Genomic DNA, 20,381 nt, shown 5'->3' with positions numbered 1-20,381 from the left:
GATTAACCTGCACTGATTTTGCATCCATTTATATGGGAAGACAGGTATTTTTAACGTGAGCTCTGCTGCATGTTTAAATGAGACATGCTTTACAATGTAATTAAGACACTCTTCTTTTCGCACAATTGTCAGCTCGCACTTTTCCCACTTCGCTAATGCCTTCAATGCACAAAAGCCATGAAGAAAATCTTTCCGTGACATGATGGCATTACCAGCTCTTTTCAAGTGGGAGGACTGTACTCCTACACAGCAGATTTTCCCTGTGTTGTGGTATTCATGCAGCAAAGAGCTGCACTTCTGAAGGGTTTCTTGTTTAAGCTCTTTCATGCTTCTTGCCTTGGAGACTTCTTTTAGACTTGTAGCCAAGAGGAGGTCAGGAAGTGCTCCGTGCTGCAGCTTCTTTTTCTGTATATGTTTCTATGTGGTTCTCCACAGATCCATGGAACACATTCCCTTCCATCTCTCTCCCTTTCAGAGTAGTTTATGTTTCATTATTTGCAGATGGAAAAATGACGACTTGACAAACAGGGGAGGATCTTTTTATTTGAATCGTTGTCTTCTTTCAGGCTCCCATGTAATGTAACGGGGTGATACTGAGAAAACAAAAACCAATGGGATTTTATTTGCCCACTGTGTGAAAAATGAACTTCCGTGCACATTTCCATGTGAGGTTATTTTTAGCTGTCGTTCTGCTGATGGAATTTGCTCATCTTTGTGACTTTCCGATTTGGCCAAACTACTGATGCATTTACTGATGCCTTTACTGCCTTTGATTTTAGGGGGCTGAGTTTAGCTTTATAAAGTCTGTATTTTCATCTCTTTTGTACTTCTTTTTTCATTGCTAAGCACACAGAGTAACGAGCAGGGATAAATGAAAACTCGAAAAAGCCACTAGGAATTCAGCAGCCCAAACCATCCCATCTAACCCAAGACACACAAGCTCCATTCCCCAGTTTTGTTTATTCTTTTCCTACCATGATTTACAGCCAAAACACACTAGCTGAGCTTGCTCCTCATATCCCAATCACAAAACCAGGAAAGATTTTCTTGAACTGAACAGCACTGTTAAACCCTTGTCTCACAGTTTCAGATTTAACTGTGAGCACAAAGTTAATGAAGCTTCACAAAGATCTGGGTGTCTTCTCAGTTATGTTAGTAGGAGCTATGAAAAGTGGTGGAGTTTGAGGGCAATGTCCTCCCAGCCGTTTTGTCCCAAGCTGCTTCTCCTGTACTTCTTTCCCTGCTGTTACATTTCAGTACTGTAGGGGAAATGAAGCTCTGAGACAGCACAAGGCCAGAAATGGTTCAAAATCTTTCAGCGGCATATGCAAAACTGGGTGGTGGGGAAGGATGGGACAGGCTCAGGGTAGAGCCTACCTCAGAGTGGAGTCATCAGCTCAGGGAAACAAAGATGGGCACCAGCTGGCATTGCCTGACCATCTTTCCTCCATCTTCCACCTTTGCTGGGCTGCCCATGTGAGAGGGCCGTGCTTCCACTTTCCTCCCCGTGAGCGCAGGGCCATTGACTGGAGTGCCTTCCTACCCAACTGGCTGATCTTCTTGTGCCTAAAGCCACCCTACTCTGTACTGCTGTAATCATCAGCAGCAAAGCTATCTCGGCATCACAGATGCAGCGGGGTTGGCAGAGCTGAGTTCAGGGGTTGTTAATTAAAGAGGACATCCTTCTGCCTTTCTGCTCTGCTGGCCCTTGAGCACAGTGGATGGCCTGACCACTGCATTCACTATTGCATTTTGCGTTTGTGTCTACAATAAGAGATGTAGTACACCAGGAGATCTCTTCCAGCATCCCCGTTTTCTGAGCTTTGAAGTGATTTGTGTTCATGAAAGCAAGCAATTACTTCATAGCAGCATATACTGTCATGAGTCTCTACTATGAGCCAGCAGCAAAACCCTAAATTTCCTGTATCCTATGTTGTTGGAATAGGTGTTTTTACAGAAATTGATGCCATGGAATCAAAACAAAATACTTCTTTTTTGTCTGTGTTTTGCTCTGAATCATAGTTGTTACTGCAGTATAACAGAGTTCTGCTGTTATCTTCCACCTTCTCTCCCCAAAAATCAACCCATAAAAAACCTGTCTGGATTTTAGACACCTGGTTATAGTTAGTTTCTTATTTTAAAATAGCTTTCAAAATAGATCAGACATTACACCGTTAAAAACAATTTTCCCTGTAGGTATTGAATATCAGACAGGGCTTGTAGTAATAACTGATAGGTATCTAGAATAATCTTCAGTATGGACTGAGACTACAAAGATCTGTCAATCACTGCATTTAACTTTAAACACAGATGATTTGAATTCTTGTTAGCAGCATGAGGAAGTCAAAAAGATGGAATGGTGCTGTCGGAGAAAAGATGATAGGATTACCTCTGCTGTTAGCCTTTCCTGCTACTTGTTTGAGATACTAAATCAAGGTGAAGTTTATGAAAAAGGCTACAACGGGGGTTTCTAAATCTTCATTCCTGCTGGGATTTTCCTATTATAAATCTGCTGTCAGAAATAAGTGCTTTACTTGTGGCTTAATTTTATGCAGGCACAAACACCTTGGCTCAACACGTTTTGCCAGAGACAATCTTGACTGTCTTAATGCAACAGAGTCCTCATTAACAGGGACCCGTGAAAAAGAAAAATGCACACATGCTCTTTTGTTGTTGGTCATTCATGAGCAGTCCGATGAAAACTGAAATAAAACATAAATCCCGAGGTGGTGTGGAGCTGGTGTGGAGACATGAGTGTTTGAATCACACAGCTTATGTGAATTATCCATCTTGAAGAACATTACACTCCACCTTTTGAATGAATTTTCATTAATGTGGTGGAAAGCTTACAGTTTCTATTTGTTCTGCTGTGGCTGCTGAATTTAGCACTACCCCCAGTGCTCACCCCCAAAGAAAACACCTCTGTTGTGGTGATTTTTCTGTTTTTATCCAACTCTATAACAGTACAGGCGACTAAGACAATGGTTTCCGAGAAGCTTGTCAGACTTGCTTGAGCAGTTCTTTCCTCACGCTGGGGCCATCAAGTCAGATTGGTAGTACTTTGCTGGCCTCGTGATGCATTTGTCCCATTCATTTGGACTTCTGCATGCAAAAAAAAAAAAAAAAAAAGTCAGGATTGGGCCTCAAAGGCAATACATGCCTGTTTGCATATTTCCTCCAAATATTGGCACTGTCTGGTGTACTGGGCTATGTTTCAAATGTGCACCAGGTAGGTTTGTCACCGGTGCCTGTTATCTTGTTCTCAGGACATGGATGTGAAATTTGCCTTCTGGCACTCAGTACTGGAAGCATTACTTTAAGTTTGTCCCATCTTGAAGAAATCATTAACCTGAAGTTGTAGGCAAGGGAATCTCAGATCACAAGAAAAGAGATCTTGTTATTACTATGATGAAAAACATCCTTACCCCCAACTCAGTCTGTGCTTCTGTGTTGCTTTAACATCAGATTTTAAAATCCCCACTCAACTAAGACCGCATCCCTCAGGCAGTGACAGCATTAAAGTCAGGCCTAGAAGGAATCCCTTCTTCATGCAGTGCTGTCAAATTTCAAATAATTTGAAAACATAATTTTGTTCCAGGTTGAAAGAAGACTTCAATGTACTGAAACTCCACCTTAAGTAAAATTTTGCCTTATTTTCCAGTCTGGTCACTCAACACATGTACATTTTAACAAAGCCAAAATATTTTCGTTTTTATTTGCATCATCTCATATTTTAAAATGGCCTAAAAGTAAAAGATATGAGAAGTACTTTTTAATGGCAAGCCCCCAAAAATCCATTCGGAAGACGTGATGTCGTGGTTTAACAAGCCATTTTGATATTTCCAGAACTGTCTCTTCATCTTGCTGTTTTTAATCCCCCCGGCACCCCCCGCCAATTCCACTAAGAAAGTGGCACAGTTTTGCAAAAGACTAAGATTTTACGACGCCGCACCTTTTTGACGGAATAGTGTTGCTGGCTTTTGTGATGGGCTGTAGATGGAATAGTCAACTGATGAAATATAATGTGCTTTGAATTATCTCAGCAAAACGCTTCGCTTGCGGTGAATTCATTGGCATGTACGCACACTGTGTTTCCTCAGATGGGGATGACAGCCTCGCTGCTGGCTGGCTTGTGGCATCCCCAGTTAACACGTGCGAACTTCGCAGCTGTGAGCGGTGTTACAACCGAAAGGACGCAGGGGCTGAAGCCAGCAACTTCTTTCTTTCGTTTTCCTCTAAAAAAAAAAAGTCTCTGCAAAGATGCTTCTTCAAATGAAGGACTAAGAGGTAGCTTAACCCGGTTTATTCCATCTCCGTTTTCATGTGGTTGCCTTGACTTAACGCCCCTGACTGTGGCCGAGCGCTCCCGAGGGCCGGCTGGGAGAGGGTCTTTAACAGTGTTTCAAGAGAAAAGGGAGGATTTTGCTTTACAGGCAGCCCGTTGTACCGCACTTCAAAGCATCCATTTCCCGAAGTGTGACAGCTAGAAAGTAGCCACAGAAATTATTTTCCTGATGAATCCGAACCGTGAAGTGGGAAAAGGGAAGCATATTTCAGCGAGCGGTTGCGGTGCTGTTTAATCTTCCCATGTACCCCAGCTGCAGATGCAGTCTGCCGTTTGAAGCCACTGAAGTCTGTTGACTTCACAGCAAAACGTACCTGATCTGCTGAGCCGCAGCGGATAAACTGGGTTTTAACCATAGCATTTGGGAACTTGTGGCGGGGCGGGGGGGCTGGTTTTGGTTTTGTTTTTTTTTTAATTAGTGTCTTACAACCCAAGTTCTCAGAAAAACCTTGAAGTGTTCACCCGAGAATCCAAATCAGAGGGCATGTCTGTGTCAGACAGGTATCTGCAGGTGGGCATGGCTCTCGGCGTGCACAAACCCCCAGATGGCGAGTAGGGGATTTTTGCTATCTGCTTCAGGAAGGCCGGTGCCAGGGAGGCTGGAGAGGGGCCAGGAGGAAGGAAGAGGCCTTCCTGGGCGGGCGGGAGACTTTGAAGCGTGACCCCGAGCAGAACCGGGGTGGGAAGGGTGGGAGCGCGGGCGAGGGGCAGCCGGGGCGGGCAGCGGGGTGCAGCGGCTGCGGAGGCAGGGAGGGTGAGGCGAGGGTCGGGGGGAGGCTCCCGGCAGTGGGGACAGCAGCGCCCGGGGCCGGGTGCTCTCCAGACAGGTTGCAACAAGCGGCTGGGGGAAATCGGTGGTGTTTTTAACAGCTGGCTTGACATAATGAAGGCTGAGCAGCCTCCGAAGCAGCCCTGATCACGTGCCCCGGGGGAAGCAGTGGCTGAAGAATCAGCCTAGGGATCGGGGGACCAGGACTTTAATCCGTCATCTGCAGCTCCTTCAGGAGTGACTTTGGGCAAGCAGCCCACGTGCTTGCACCTCGGTTTCCCCCGCACCAAAAGGTCTTGCTCACCTTGATACCCCCGAAACTGAGATGCTAGAAGCGGAAGCCTCTCCTCTCCCAGTGCGGTAGGACAAAGGCAGTGAAATTAAAATATGGCATGTTCAAAACTGTCAGAGGGAATTCCTTTTTCACATACACGGATGCAAATCAGGGCTAACACCAGTGACTAAGGTGAAGTGGCGTCAGTGGGAAACAGAATTAAGTGGGGTCTGCTCAGTCCCTCTATAAGTAATAAGCACACACTCATCGAGCCCTGACCCGGCTATCCTTCTGTAGTTTAAATTTTTAATAAAGCACTTGAGCAAAGTATATGCATGTGTGTGCCAGGGAGACAAAGAGAGGGAGTCTTTGTGTATTTGCTGTTGTAATTGTTTATGAATATAGTTGTTTTTTCCAGTTATCCTTTCCAATTGTAGTACGTCAGCAGTCTTGTCTCTATTTCTCTCTGTTGAGGTTTTGTATAAATGTAGAGATTTATGCTCTCGGATATTTCAGTTACAAAAGTATGTGCTGCATCTTCAGCATTAATTTTTATTCATAAAATGCCATAGAACAGAGAGAGATATTTGTGGAAAAGATGGAGTTAAAAGTTAAACCATGGTCATGCAAACAACTATGTGGCCGTACGGCTAATTTCAGGGCCTTGTACTGAATATCCAAAAAATAAAGGAGAAACTCTGAAAGGCCAGAACTCATGTTAATGCCTGCAAGAAAAGTTAAGCCCAGAGTCAGGGCTGGAGAATTTGACCTAAAGCATATTAGTGTGGCTTCATGGACAGAGACGCAGTACGGAAGTGGAGAATTAATTCCTTCCACAATATCAAGATTTTGTAATCTCACTCAAGCAAAAGCACAGTGGAAAATAGGAGAGGTGGCCTGTGGAGTATAAACTCATTTGCACTTGGAAAATGAGTCTATGAGTGAAGTCCCAGCCCCTATATGTCAACAGTAAAAATCCCACTGAATTTACATGGTCTACATTGTACTTAAGGTTTTAAGTACCTAGTGCCCAGCTGAGGCAACCATCTTCTGTGACTGACCTCCAGATCAGGCACTGTGTAAATGCAAGATACATCATCCGTGTGCCTCTCGCTGGGTGTGTGTAATATGAAAGCAGCTTTTGTTTTACAATTGCTGCTAGTGCCATAGGTTGTGGGGACTGGTTTTCATTAACATACTTAGGCTTTTGTGATTTAACACTATTACATGATCTGAGTATTTGAAAACGACTTGAGCAGGCCCAATCCAGAAGGTCTGCCACGTGTCTCGGTGCCCTTTCCCAGGGCAGGAGTCCTTTCCCGCTACTGGCACGATGTGATTTCTTCCAGCAGCACAGCAAGAGAAATCCTTACAGGTTTCAGAGGTTTCAGAAAACCTGCATGGTTTAGCAACCCCTTCTTCATCCACAGAAATGAAGGGTCTCCATCTCTTTCTTCCTCAAAGATAACACCACCACAGTTATACTGTAGCAGGATATTTTAAATTTATGATATTTGTTTTCAGAGCTAGAAGTCTGTAAACGCTGCTGTAAGGCTTCTGCTGTTCAACCATTATTTCATGTTGGCATTCTTATTTGAAGGCCCAACCATGGCCAAGAAAAGGAAACTTCTGCACTTTTTTCCTTTTTGTGTTACATCTTCCAACTGGAATATTTTCAAGCACAATAGAATTGAACATGAGCTTTGCAGAGGGAGGAAGAGGAGAAAAGGGAATCGGCTAGAAGAGATGATGACTCCAGTGGGGTACTCTGCAGTTTAGTTCTCTGGGGAGTGAAAAATGCTTTCAACCAGTGTGATGTTGCAACAGTCCAAAAGAGGAGAGAAAAATCCATGTCTGGTCTAGACCGACCAGAAACTAAAAACAAGGGACACTTTGAATTCTGAGACTCTCACCACAACTGAAAACTGTGCTCAGGCCAAGTAACTGGAAAATCAGTTTCTTGGGTTAGAGAAATGCTTCCCTGAAGAATCAGAGGCAGCTTTCCATTGTAATTGGTAAAGAAATTATTATATTCTGAAGCATTGATTCTAACACTTGAACTGGTGCAAAGGTTTGCAATCAGGGCTGTGAAGAGATTTGGATAGTTTCATATACAGCTTAGTGAATTGTTACAGTAAAACAAATTTTTCTGTGACATTTTCTTGCCATTTGGCTGTGATAGTCTATCATTTGTCACAAAATGGAAAAATAAGATCTGTCTTCATAATGTACAAAAAAGAAGTCTGACTGCAAACACAAGTCAGGAAGAGGCATAGGGACTGAGGCTGAGTGGTGAAACCCTAGATCAGGAGATGATTAGGAGAAATCATATACCAGGAGACCTGAGAGTCCCCCGACCAGGAGTAATTGAATGCCGTAATTGTTAAGGAGCGCTTTAAAAAGAAATGTTGAGTAAAAATTACTTACGGGGTGCTTGTTTTAAGAGGGAAGTGTAGTAAATTTCAGGACAAATTTTAAGTAGCAATAGTACAGGCACGGCGTATGCTGTAGGCAAAATAAATTTTCTGAACTAAATTACTCCTCTCAATCAGCCAGGCTACAGTGTTTGTTTTTTGGGGTGAAATATGTATTTCCTTCATTGCGCTGGAACAAGGATAGCTGAAGCCTGAGAGGAGGACTCTAGGAATCTGGTCGTAATGCCTGGCAATACCACCTGCTCCTTATGGGACGAGGGGTGAAGTTTTGCAGGACAAGGGATGGGATCAGAAAACCCTTCTTGGATGTGGCAGAGGTATGTGAGTAGTACTTCATTTTGCAAGAAACAAGAAAACTGAGGGTTTTCTTAGTCCTGCACTTTTAAAACTGGTGTATTATTACTAGTCTACTCTCTGTGGAAGACGTTAGGCTAAATATGTTAATTCCAGGGAAAAGTGTCCTGCAATCTTCTGGTTTAAAGTGATATACGTGTCAAACAGTGTATTATTTTATGATTAAGTTTTAAAGCAATATTTTCTTCCAAAAGATTCAGTCAATATACTTGAGTCTGGTAAAAGTAATATGGCTCATACAGCCTGTAAAGAGCACCACAGCACTTCAAGATATCAAAAAATCCAGGGAGTGTGAAGATGCTAGACAGTCTGATGTTATAGTGCTGTGATTTACTTTTGCTCTTGCAGAACTGCAGTCAAAGAATATACAGATAGACTGTTTTCTTCAGACAATTAAAAACATACAGTTGGAAAGTGAGGGAAGAATGTCACATGCCTCTGTTCTAGTCTTTTAGGTGCTGTGGCCATATGATAGTTTCAGACATTCATTCATTCATTCATTCAGTTTTACCCTGTCTTTTCCTAATGTTCTCTTTTCATTGGACAGCCATTAGAAAGCATGACTTCTCTGTACTAGTTCGTAAGGACAAGATGGTATGTTGGGCATGTGCCATATCAGGGATGGAGAACTCTGGAAGGATGACCTGGAACTTTTTAATGCTCCTGCAATGCACATTTAAGTCCCTTTCTGGGTAGGGGACAGAGATACCTCACATGCATATGATTCTTGCATGCAAACATGCTTGCAAGCTCAGGCTCACATGAAATTCTCATCTGAAATTTGTTGCCTGTTGCACAGAGCTTCGGCCAAGGTCTCTTCACCTCTGGTTTTTTTCAGTATTCAGCACTGAGTAGTCTTCCCTGCTTTGGCTAACTGAAATACATTTTAGAAGGCAGCTGCCTATTGCCAAGAAGAGCCTGTATGCACGAATATTTCCATCTGGGATGACTAACATGAGCCCAATGTACTTCCAGTCTCACATCCCACTCTGCAAACAAAATCCACTGATGAATTAATTCTCTTCTTGCTTCAAAGGGTAGCCAAAAGATGAAAGTGAAAAACTGGACATTTTTCAAAAAATTACATTTTATGAAAAATAGGTCATTCAGCCAGATTGCAAATCATAGATTTTCAAAAATGTGAAATGTCAAGCAGTCCTATTTGAAAAAGTATGTGTTCCCTTGCTTGTTACATATTTCGCTGGTGATGGAAAGAATGTATTCAAAAAAGACAGACAGTGTTTTAACTCCTTCTCAGGATAATGCCAACAATATTCAACTTGTTGGATCCACGCTTATGTTAATGTAAACACAATGCATTTCTCCTTGCTTAGTTTGTAATTATTTCAGAACAGAAACAGCAAAATTAATTTGAACAATTATAAATATAAATATAAAACAGTTTCTGGTATTTCATCATTGCAAATATCAAGTCTGCTTCCCGTGAAGACACTTGATTTTATTGAATGTGTCATATGCATGGCTGATCCTTCTCACGCACTGAAGGAACATCGATGCTGATTTAAAATCCCATATAATAACCCACTGGCTTGTCATATATCAGTGACTCAGGCAATAAAATATATAATTGTGATGCTAATTAAATTGCTATTTTAAAGATATGTCTTTAATAAAGGGATTGTTTGTACCTACCCAGAATTAAAAACAGAACTGTCAGTCTAATTCAGTATAGCTGTCAGTACTAAAAACAATACACAGAAGCTGCAACTTCTTAGCTAGTCTCAGAGATGCAGGTCTGGGGAGGTGTAAATCCTCCACCCAAGAAGAATGCACAACATGCTGCCTGCTGCTTAACTGGTGGTACATATATTAGCAGAGCAGAGGCCTATAATTACATAAATCCAAAAAAAAAAAATAGCTATTTAGTAAACTGTTTGAGCAGTACCAGTGGTAACTGCCTACAACTGGAAATCCAAAACTCAGACAACCAACAAAGAAAGTGTTGACCCAAGCAAAACAGTATTCATCTCAAGAATTAAAATCCTAAACCAGTGTCATGTGCAGCCCTCTCAGATGTAATCATTGTATTCTAGTTTGTCCTGAATGCACCTGGTATGTTTTTATATGCTGTAAAAATAAATAACAGTGATTTAAAACCCTAGAAAGTCCAAGTAGGTAATAAATAGTCCAGCTCTGTAGAAATGCGAGGTCTGACTTTCTGAGATGATCTGTGCCCTCCGTGAACATTTAATCCAGTTCAGCACATCTGAGCATTTCTTCTGCAGGTGCCAGGGAGTTAGCCACGTGTTTACAGGGCTTCCCCCTCAATTTATTTATATCGCAAAGTGGTGATCCATCCTTCTGGAGGCCAAGGCAAAGGCCAGGCATAGAGCAGGCTCATTTGAGCGAGTACATGGGCAACATTCAAAAACCAGTAGTTTACACGCAGATTAAACAAAACCAGGTTTGTAGGGAGAGGTCAAACTTTTTTATTAGAGCAACTTCTATAGTTGGTAAAAAACAGGCAAGCTTTTAGGCAGGCAAGACCACTTTTGGTCTGGAGCAGCAGCAGGAGTGTTCAAAGCTAAGTACAAGCTGAGAACAATTGCTCTGCTTTTACTTCATCATGTTAAACAAAGCACTGTTAGGACTGATTTGCCACGTCCTAGAGCCTGGAGAGTCATCAAGCTCTGAGCTAAGAAGAAATGGTATTTGGTCCAGCTATGTCAGTCTATATTAATCCTGCATATGGCTCCACCAGCATCAGCAGACAAACATCTTTAAGCTAAGCATTTAATGATCATTTCCATTGAGGAATTGTTTATTTACAGTAAAGGGCAGGGAGGCCTTAGTGGGCAGGACTCCAGGCTGAAACTCTGAAGCCAACCCTCTATTCTTCACTCAGTTGCTGGTCTACCAAGTGATCTACAGTGAGTGGGTCTGTCCATCAACTTCTGCGTGGTAAATGGGCATAATAAAACTGGCCTCCCTGCAAAGTCCTTTGAGATCTACAAAGGAGAAGTGTTACACAGCAGCTATACACTTCTTCATTATTAGCTCTTTTTCATGTGGTTCCTATAATAGGCATTTGGGTTCTGATTTAGATCTTCTGAACAGGGTGTAACACTACCAGTGCTAGTAGCAGCTCTGTGTTTGCCAAATGTGACTAGAAGCCTCCTACTACTGTGATGTAAGCAGTTAAAAAGTTATTTCTCTAAACTTCACAATATCAGATATGCTCTTACAGAGGGAAAGGCTATTTGTGTTCAGGATCTACAGAAGTGTCTTCATCTCCCTGGACAGTTATTCCTATGGCACACCCAGTCTGAGTAGGCAGATGTGGAAACAAATAACCATGTAGATGCTCACAGATTCTCCAATAAATGTACAATAATTGTTACCTCTTTCACGTTTAAAATGAAAATGAATGCTGAAGCATTTCTCATTATTCTGTAGTGTAAGGATAATGCACAGTCAAATGTACCAATGCATAACCATACTTAAGCACAATAGCAAATGTGTGTACTACGGACATATACAAGTATGCAAATATTGACATTAAACAGCATGCAATATCTAAAAAAAGAAAGGCAAATAAATATTCAGGTTGCAAAGCCAAGCAACACTGGATATTCCAGAATGTAGGTTTTCTGGGCATCCTTAATTAGCCCTCTTGAATATGTACGATGATACAATTTTAATTATATGATAACGTGTAGGGTTTTTTACCTTAACAGATTCTCGTTTCAGCCAGTCATTGGGGAGGCAGTTTTTTAATCTTCTGGTTTTTATCTTGTGCCAATTGGTGCTCTGGCCTCAGATCTCATGTTAATGCCCATGGTCCAAGTACTACACTGAACACAGAAAACCGTAATCCCCTTCCAAGCTTTTGTTTCCTCTGTTGCTCCCATGACAGCATCTTAATGTGCCCCAAATCCTGATGACCATAACTCTGCAACACATCTGTGCAGGGTGAGAAAACTACTATCTTCACAATATCATTGCCATCATGCAAAAGCACGGGGAGGGGAAGGAAAAAAAAAAGTCAGAATGACAACTTTGAGTGAAAGCTGAGAGAGAGATGTGGGAGCTTTCGCATGCGTAGCATTTCCCTAGCACTTTCTCCAGTCAAAGCACGAGGCCAGATGACTTCAGCTCTCAGCGCTTCTGCATTTCAGGCCCCAGGTGTCTCTTGTTGAGCACCCAGAAAATGAGGCCAAGCACTCAAGAGGGAGGAAATTCCAGAATGATGTCATCATGCCTACATATGGGGAGGGGGAAGGAGCTAATCGTGCCCAGGCAATCCAAATTCTGGCATTTGCTAACATTTTAGCATTTGGCTCACAACACTGTCATTCTTTTAGCTGAGTTTCTCTTTGTATGTGTATACATTTCTCTGGAAATAAATAAGGACATCTGAACTGTGGCTAATCTGCTAAAAACTCTTGCACTGCCTTCTCAGTAAAACTAATTTATTGATGTGAGTGCCCTTGGAAAAAGGCATGGCATGTGTTGTAATAACCTTTACTTATTTTTCCTGCTGCAATTAAATCTAGACAAATCTAGGGAAACTTGGTTTTGATTGTTCCCAGAAGGGGAAGGAAGGGGAAGTAAAGAAGATCTATCTTAATAGGTGCTGAAGTATCAATACATTCCCCTGTTCCAGCTGTGCCTCAGCCATTCACTCCTACTCTGCTTTAGAAGCAGGAATGGGCTATAGGCAGGCAGACAATTTGACACCCAAAATCAGGGGGATCAAGCACTTCTAGGGGACAGGGATAAATTTCCTTCACTTCAGTCTGAAAAGCCGCTACTAAATCTCAAGTTCTACATTTGCTACATCACCCCTATCCATTCCCAAATTACAGGTGAGGCATCAAAAAGCGTAACATGCTGCCTTAAAAATCCCAAGATTTTCAATTGAATATTGGTTTATTTTTTGTTTGCTGCCTGCAAGTTTTCTCAAGCCCTTCCTCTCCTGAAACTTCCCTGCACAAGCTGACAGGTTGGAAACAGGTTAAAAATGGAAGCTGAAATCCATATGTAAACAGCTGGCTCCAAGAGCTGGTGCTCTAGGGAATGAAAACTCGTAATGCAAGACTCACAAAACTCTTGTGGGAGTTGGCTTCATTAGGTATCTACCATAAGCGTGTCTGTGTGCATATATCTGTACACCGTTGCGATCCTATCTATGGGCGCCTGTGTACCTGAGGTTAGCAGAGTATTCACTCCCTGCCGCACCAGTCGCTCCTCTCTCTTCTCACACTTCTCATCTGTTCTTTGAAACTGGGAGTGCCTCTCGCTCTTCCATACATCCCCATCCCCGCTAGCGCCGCAGACCGATGGCAGAAGGACCTTTTGTTACCCCTCCTGTGTGTGTACAGCAGGAGAGCTTTTCTCACTGGCGCGCTGCTGACTGCGCCGGATGTTATCTGTCTTTCAGCCAGTGGACGGAGCAATGTGTTTACCCCGCCGAATTGAGGTGCCCTGGCTTGCTCTCTGACAGCTCTTCTCTGTAGCCCTTCTATATAGGGTACCCAGGGAAACTTAGTTGTCAAGGCAGGCGTCATGAGTACCCCACCTTTTCCCCTTTCTGAGTTTCATGCTCTGAAAAAATCCCTGATAAAGGGGTGGCATTCGTTCATAGTGCTTTTAATTCTGGCAGTGCCTCCCCAGCCGTGCCGGATCCCTCCTCCCTTCCCAGCCTGCGGAGCGTGGTTACCCCTCCTCCCTGACGACTGGGGAGCTGAGCTTTCCCTTTCTCCTCGCTGCAGTTGCTAGCGGTTGGGGGAGCGATGGGAGATCTTATGCCAAGAATTCCTCATTTTCCCAAGAGGGGAGAGCATATCTGTCCATGCTGAGACACTTCGTCACAGTATGTGGCTAAGCCATGCTCTCCAGCCAAGATGTCAGCTAGCAAGATGCACTCTGTGGGCTTCTGGACGGAGAAGTCCTAGGGTAGGCAACGTGGTGGGAATAGTATGGTGCCTATTACGTTATTGAAAACAAATACCGCTGCGTGTTACTGTTGGCTGAATGCAACCTGTCAGCACCAACATCTCCCCAAGAAGACAGGACTGACTGCAACCAGCCTTCGCAGGAGAAGGTACCAGTAGCCGAGCAGTTGGAGAAGCATGACATGTTGCCCCCTGCCCACTTCCAGGCCGTGTTAACGCAGCAGTGGTAGAGCAGGGAGCGTGCCTGCAGAAGCGCCGTGTCTTCAGGAACCGTGTGGTGAGAGGCAGATTGCTCAGAAAGCCCTGAAGGAACCGCAGTGGTTTTGCTGATGGCTGAATGCCCCAGGGCCAGGACAACATGTGTTATCTCATGCAATGGACTGACCCAGGGCACCGGTGGTGCTTGCTATGCCTTGATGGTACGTCAAGCTCCAGAATCATTTCAGAATAATTCCTCCATAGCCCATGGATTTGTTCATCCTAATTGCTAGTTACTGTAACTCACTATTTTAGGACCAGGTCTATTTTCAGGCTTCAGACCAGCTCACTGAATCTCGAAGGCTGAGTGACCCTACACTCTCAAGTAACTTCAAGCAGACATCAAGGAATGAATGGTTCGCCCTCCTGAATAAAATGAGAACATGCGAATGTGGGGAGAGAAGGGAAGGGAGAGAGGCATTTGCATAGGTCAGGAAAGGTCATTAAAACATCTGGCAGTAGTAACTGACATGTGTCAAATTTTAGTGTTCATTAAATTCGTATTAATGCAAGAATGGTTCTTAAGCTCCAAATGCCACTTTTGGTTGTTGTGTTCCCCCAGTTGATGGTGATGACTTTTCAGAACTGTACCATGCTTGTTTGCTTGCTAGTGGCATCTGACCTGAGGTCAGATTTCTATTTAACCCCTTCCTGTAGGTCAAAAGACAAATTAATCTGGTGAGAATTGAATTGGAAATGAGGTGTCTGGATAGCAGGTGTCCCAACCGTGGAATAGCTGCCAGGCTGAAATGTTTGCATCTGTTCCTATGCCATCCAAGAAGTCATCTCTGAGGTCAGGGGGATATTCAGCCAACATCTGAGATGGGAAGTTGCTACAGGGAGCAGAAGTGGCAGGTGCCCTGTGTTAACAGATTATTTTGCAGTCTTGGGAGAAATGTCTGAGAGTTGTCACTCTGGGTATAAATGTAGATGTTTCCATTTATTGTACACTTTGCTTTTCCTGTATTTACTACCAGTTTATAATCGTAAAGATACACAACTTCCATCCCCCTTAAAGCAGAGAATCTCACAAATATTTTTCTTTCTTTTTTTTAGAGGATGAAGATGATGAAGAGATGGTGGAGCCAAAAGCACAGGATGACTTGGAGATGGAAAATCAAGACCAGAAGCAGGAAGTGAAAGAAGGTACTTTAAAAAATGAAAAGGATTTTGTTACAGCTTTAAAGGACTGAATCCTGCAAGTAGTTATTCTCATAGGTATTTTCTATTATTGAGAACACTGTGAAGTCGAGACAGCCACCAGTTCTATCGATTCAAAACCACATGAATGACATAAAAGTAGAAAATTGTATCCCAGGACCCAGCTGGTAGGTCTGAGGTGCTTGTGAAAGGCACAAGGCTTCAGCTGTTTAGAAGCTGCATGTCCTCATAATTTGGGAACAAAGTAGAGATTCTTGGATTCCAGGACTGGTGCTTACTTGTCCTCTAGCTCAAATAGCCTGCTTACGTGAAAGATTTAAAATGCAAATGCCAGGCATTCCAGTGGCTCAATAAAGTTGGTTGGTCTTCAAAGGTACTTAGAGCCCATAACTGTCTGCATGCTTGAGAGGGGCAAACTTAAACCTAGTGGTGAGTAATCTTCCATGAGAAAACCATTTCACTGGAAAATATTGACTGTCAAAATCAAAACTTTCTGTGAGAGCTGCCCCAAGGGAACTTAAGCTCAAAACTGAAGGCAGGCAGGACCAGCCTTTCTGTCCATTCCTCTGGACTGAGACACTCTCCAGGGTTACAAGGGACAAAAATTCAGGTTACTACTTCTTTCTAGTGCAAGCAAGAGTAACTTGCTGAAGTTGTGCATGTCAGCACTGGACACCGTAGATATGCTGGGTGTCTCTTGTTTGCTTCTCTTTCGTAATTAGAAGAGGGATGTGAAACTTGGTCTTCCTCATCTGGGGATTTATACTGGAGTGTTGGCTGTTCTGGCGTGTCACTTCGAACAGTCAATGCTCACCCCTGTGTGGAGTGGGGGAAAAGACCTGAAATATCAGCAGCTCCAGTGTAAGAAGAAATGAGTTTCTTGCCCAGGATTTCTTACCTCTCTATTGCCAGGACTGCTCACAACACCATTTACCTTCTTGAAAGGTAACTCACTTCCTCGGGTAGGGCCTAAGTCTCTCCTTGCTATGCTGATCATTATCAGGATGATTCTGTGACCTTGGTTTTCATTTTCACAAGATAGTCTCACTAAAATATGGAGTCATTTTACAGAGAAGCCCGTGAAATTGTTAACTGTGAATACAGCAGTGGATGCTCCTTTCTCATCTGGGGGAGCCTGGTATGATTTACATCGCTGTCCAAGAAAACTGACTCTGGTGTATAGGGCCCACATTCGCTATCCGCGCACACTGAAGTGAGTTGCAGTACCAGCCATGCTGTTTTGATTATAAATGTATCTTTTTTCCCTTTTAACAGCATCACAGAAAATCATTTGTGTCACAAATCCTGCAGGGTCCATTGCTCATCAGGTCCTTCTAGAAACACGGAGGGGGGAACTCACTCCTCCCACTCCTCATCCTTCTGCTTCTCCCACTGCCCCCAGCCACTGCTGCTGTGGGTGCAGGGGAGCAGTGGGAGCAGCGGTGACAGCAGGAACCGGAGTCACACAAGAGTCTGCAAAGGCAGAACTGAAGATATGAGCAAGAAACATGCCAACGTAGAAAAAATTACTTTTTCCTAAAAACGACTCTTCCTCCAAAACTTTAGGGTCAACTCACATATGAGCACTAGCAGTCACTGGACCCAACGTAGTATCTCTTTTACTCATGACAACAGGAAGCCATAAAAATCGATATCACTGCACTTACGCACTGTCCTGAGTTGCTGCATGTCCCTCTAGTATTCAGTTTACAGCTGATCCCACCCCCATTTATTTCCATGTAAAAGTAACACTAGCGCTTATACCTGGGGAGAAAGCACAAACTCCTGCATGAAGAGAAGAAAAAAATCTAAATGCATTCCGTAACTGATCTATTTGACTTTTTCATAGACTTTCAAGTTAGTTTTTTATGTACTCTGCTGACCAAGGGCCACCGCCAACATCTTTTCTTTGTTGTGTGTTAGCCTCGGAGCAGCACTCCCCTTCCCTGCCTAGCAGACCCCCCTGGAACGGCAGATCAACGGGGCTAGTTTAGCACAGTCTCAGACACACAAACTGCAGGCTGTAAAAGCAAGGCATGGCTTGTTTTAGCAGAACCGGCTTTGTGAGGTGCTAACACTTGACTGGGTTCAAGAGAGAAGAAAACATGCTCATTGCCTGATAGAAAGTGAACTTGACCTGCAGTACATATTGTGACGGATAAAATAGTGCATGCTGATGACTGGCATTAAATGCTGTGAGTCGAATGAAGCAGCCGTCCCCAAATTGACAGGGAAACCAGTCCCATTTTTTAGCGTTTGGTGTCGTTCTCTCCCTGTTGGCTTTAGCCCTTTCGCCAACAAAATCCCGTTTTCCTCTCTGTTGTAATCACCCTTCTCATGTTCTGAGCAACATTCAGAGTTTGAAGCCATCGTTTGTGTTTCATGGAAGTGATTAAAACCATGTTACAAGTCAAACAGGAGTTTAGAAGAACATTTCCTGTCGGTGCTGCACTCTGTGTGCCTACGCAGAATTAATAGCTTTTCTGCAAATTAGCACATAATGGGTTAAAAGCATGTTTATGTTGGCATTAAGTACTCTGGCTTCTTTTTCTCTGCAAGGCAAGACAATATTTTGCAAACTTTTTAAAGAATCTCTAATAGATATTATAGTGGCGCCATTCACACTGCTATATAGTAGTTAAGGCTGTGTCAGCACTTCCATTATGAATCCTGTTTTTCAGGGATTTATAACCCAGCCGTAAAAATTTGCTCTGGGCTGAAATTTGGTTTCAGCTCAGGGACCGCATTTTTTAACAGATTAAAAAAAATCAGCATGGCCTTTTTTGAGTTGCAGGAGTGTAAGAAAAAAAAAAAACATGGGAGAGAGAAGTGTGAGGAGAGAAAGGCAGACATTTTTTTCATGAATATAACTAAAAAATAGGTCAGGATGAAAAATAAAGCTTGGATCCACTCTGTTCAGTCTCCCTCTCCTCAAGCCAACAGGACAGGAGTACTCTATTTTTATAATGGTATTTTAAGAGGAAAAGTGATTTTTTTTCCCTGTGGTTTATAGGTAGTCCAATTTAGCTCCACAGACATTTATTGCATGCTTGATTTCCTCGTCTTCCCCCCGCACACCCCGGCGTCGCTCTGCAGGGTTTGGTGGGTTGTTCAGCAGACGCGGCTGTTTGTGGGGTCCGACCCTCGTTCTGGACATGTCTCAGCATCACCCTAAGGCACACAATGCACCTGCCATAGGGCCGCCTGCCTGGCACAACACCTCTTGTGGCACTTCAACGCCATGGAGATGTGCTAAGGGCAGAGGAGCAGCTCAAGCCCTCCAAAGTGGTTCTGGAGTGGGAGGTGAAGACCTGGCTTCTTGACTGTTCAAAGCATACGAAGTCTTGGAACTCCCTTCCATGGGGCTGCCTGTTGACAGCTGTGTCTCAGGTTCATGGTCTCCCCACCATCCTTGGAAGAACCGAGTGTGGGATACTAGCTGGTGAACTGGGCTGGGCTCTGCCTATTCCCAGCCTCTCCTGACCACATAAACAAGAGACTGGTCCCAAACTGTGGCATCAAGTGGGTTGGGGCTTTCCACCGCCAGAGAGCTCTGGAGCTCCACCTAAGGCACCCCTTTGTGTCAGTAGGAACAACATGCACGAGCAGTGGGGCAAGCTGGGTCTTGAAAGTGGGCCTCAACCTGCATTTATCTGAAGCCGTGGATATATCCACAGAAACCTGCATGAAAGGCTGTGACGGGAAGGCTGGAAAGACCTGCTGTGCCCCCCTCTCACCCTGGCCCTGCACGCGGGGCTCAGGTGCCCACGTAGCGGGCTGCAGTGGGGGAGACGGTCTAGCTCTCGGCAGCTCAGGCATCAGCATCGGAGAAGCAGGGCGAGGCTGCCAGCTTCGCCCCGTGATCTCTCTGAGGTTTGTCATAGCCCGTAACACCACGGTTTCACTGCCGCTGCCGCCGCAGCGGGCGCGGGCGTGCCGACCCACCCGGGCAGCCCGGCTCGGGGGGCTCGGGGACGGTGCTCAGCGCGGGTCCTGGCGCAGCACGATCGACGGCAACAGCTCTGCCTGGCACAGTTTCGGATTTAAGGCTCTGGACCCTGCTACTCCAGAACTGAAAAATCCCTACGTGCCCCCTGACATCTCCCCTTACACGTTCTCAGCAGTTGTGCCGTGCAGGGACTCGCATTTTAAACCCAACACAGCCAGGATACGGCCCAAATCAAACCAGGATACGGCACGTATCAAGCCTGACGTGAAAGTGAGAAGCACAAATAAACCGAGACGATCACAGGTTATCGGCTGACAAGGACTAAGAGCTGCTGAGAGCCCCTTAGCACCTTGCAGTTCTCACGCTGCACGTTTCTACCACCCTTGGTCGTCAGCACATCTGAAGTTTACACGGGTTTAAAGACATGCTGAAAGAAATAATACAGCTCTTAAAAGGGTTTTACTGATCTCCTCCTGTCTCTCGTTATATCTCTGGGCTCATAACAAGGCTGCTTCCTGCTTTACTGCTTTTATTAGTGCACCCTTTCTTTTATTTGCTTACTCTTTCTGTTCTTTTTTTCTTTTTTGCCTTCAACAGACTTCATTTCTTTTGTCAGGTTTTTAAAATTGGTTAGGTTTCAGGAGAATATTTTTTATATTCTATTATACTTATTGAAGTGCGGGTCTTTTTTCTGTTTGTTTTTTTTTTATATGTCTTTTTGGCTCCCTCGGGAGAAGACTCAAATCCTGGTACTCAAATATTTGTGAATTTGATACTGCACTGTTATCACAACAATTTATATTATATTTACTACAAACCTGCTTCTGCCAGGTAAGAACAAGTCTGCAGCAGTTTTTACTTTAGTTCCTAAAGATCCAAGGAAATATTTTCATATCTTTTTTTTTTTCTGTTTTGTCC

General features: G+C 43.8%; 1 protein-coding gene across 4 annotated transcripts in view; it reads left to right on the top strand.

Annotated features, from left to right (window-relative positions):
• DYNC1I1 (dynein cytoplasmic 1 intermediate chain 1) overlaps positions 1–20,381 on the top strand; it is a gene marked incomplete at both ends in the record, with an annotated part of 176,827 nt that overhangs the window by 71,395 nt on the left and 85,051 nt on the right. For all 4 annotated transcript variants that reach the window (XM_081996291.1, XM_081996289.1, XM_081996290.1 and 1 more), the window contains one exon: positions 15,410–15,499. In XM_081996291.1, the coding sequence (XP_081852417.1) occupies positions 15,410–15,499 (90 nt within the window). The remainder of the gene's footprint in view (positions 1–15,409; positions 15,500–20,381) is intronic.

Source organism: Phaethon aethereus (genome assembly GCF_964289735.1).
Source record: "Phaethon aethereus genome assembly, chromosome: 2".
NCBI classification, from domain to species: domain Eukaryota; kingdom Metazoa; phylum Chordata; class Aves; order Phaethontiformes; family Phaethontidae; genus Phaethon; species Phaethon aethereus.
The sequence above is the reverse complement of the archived record's forward strand: the minus strand, read 5'-3'. Positions and strand labels throughout refer to the sequence as shown.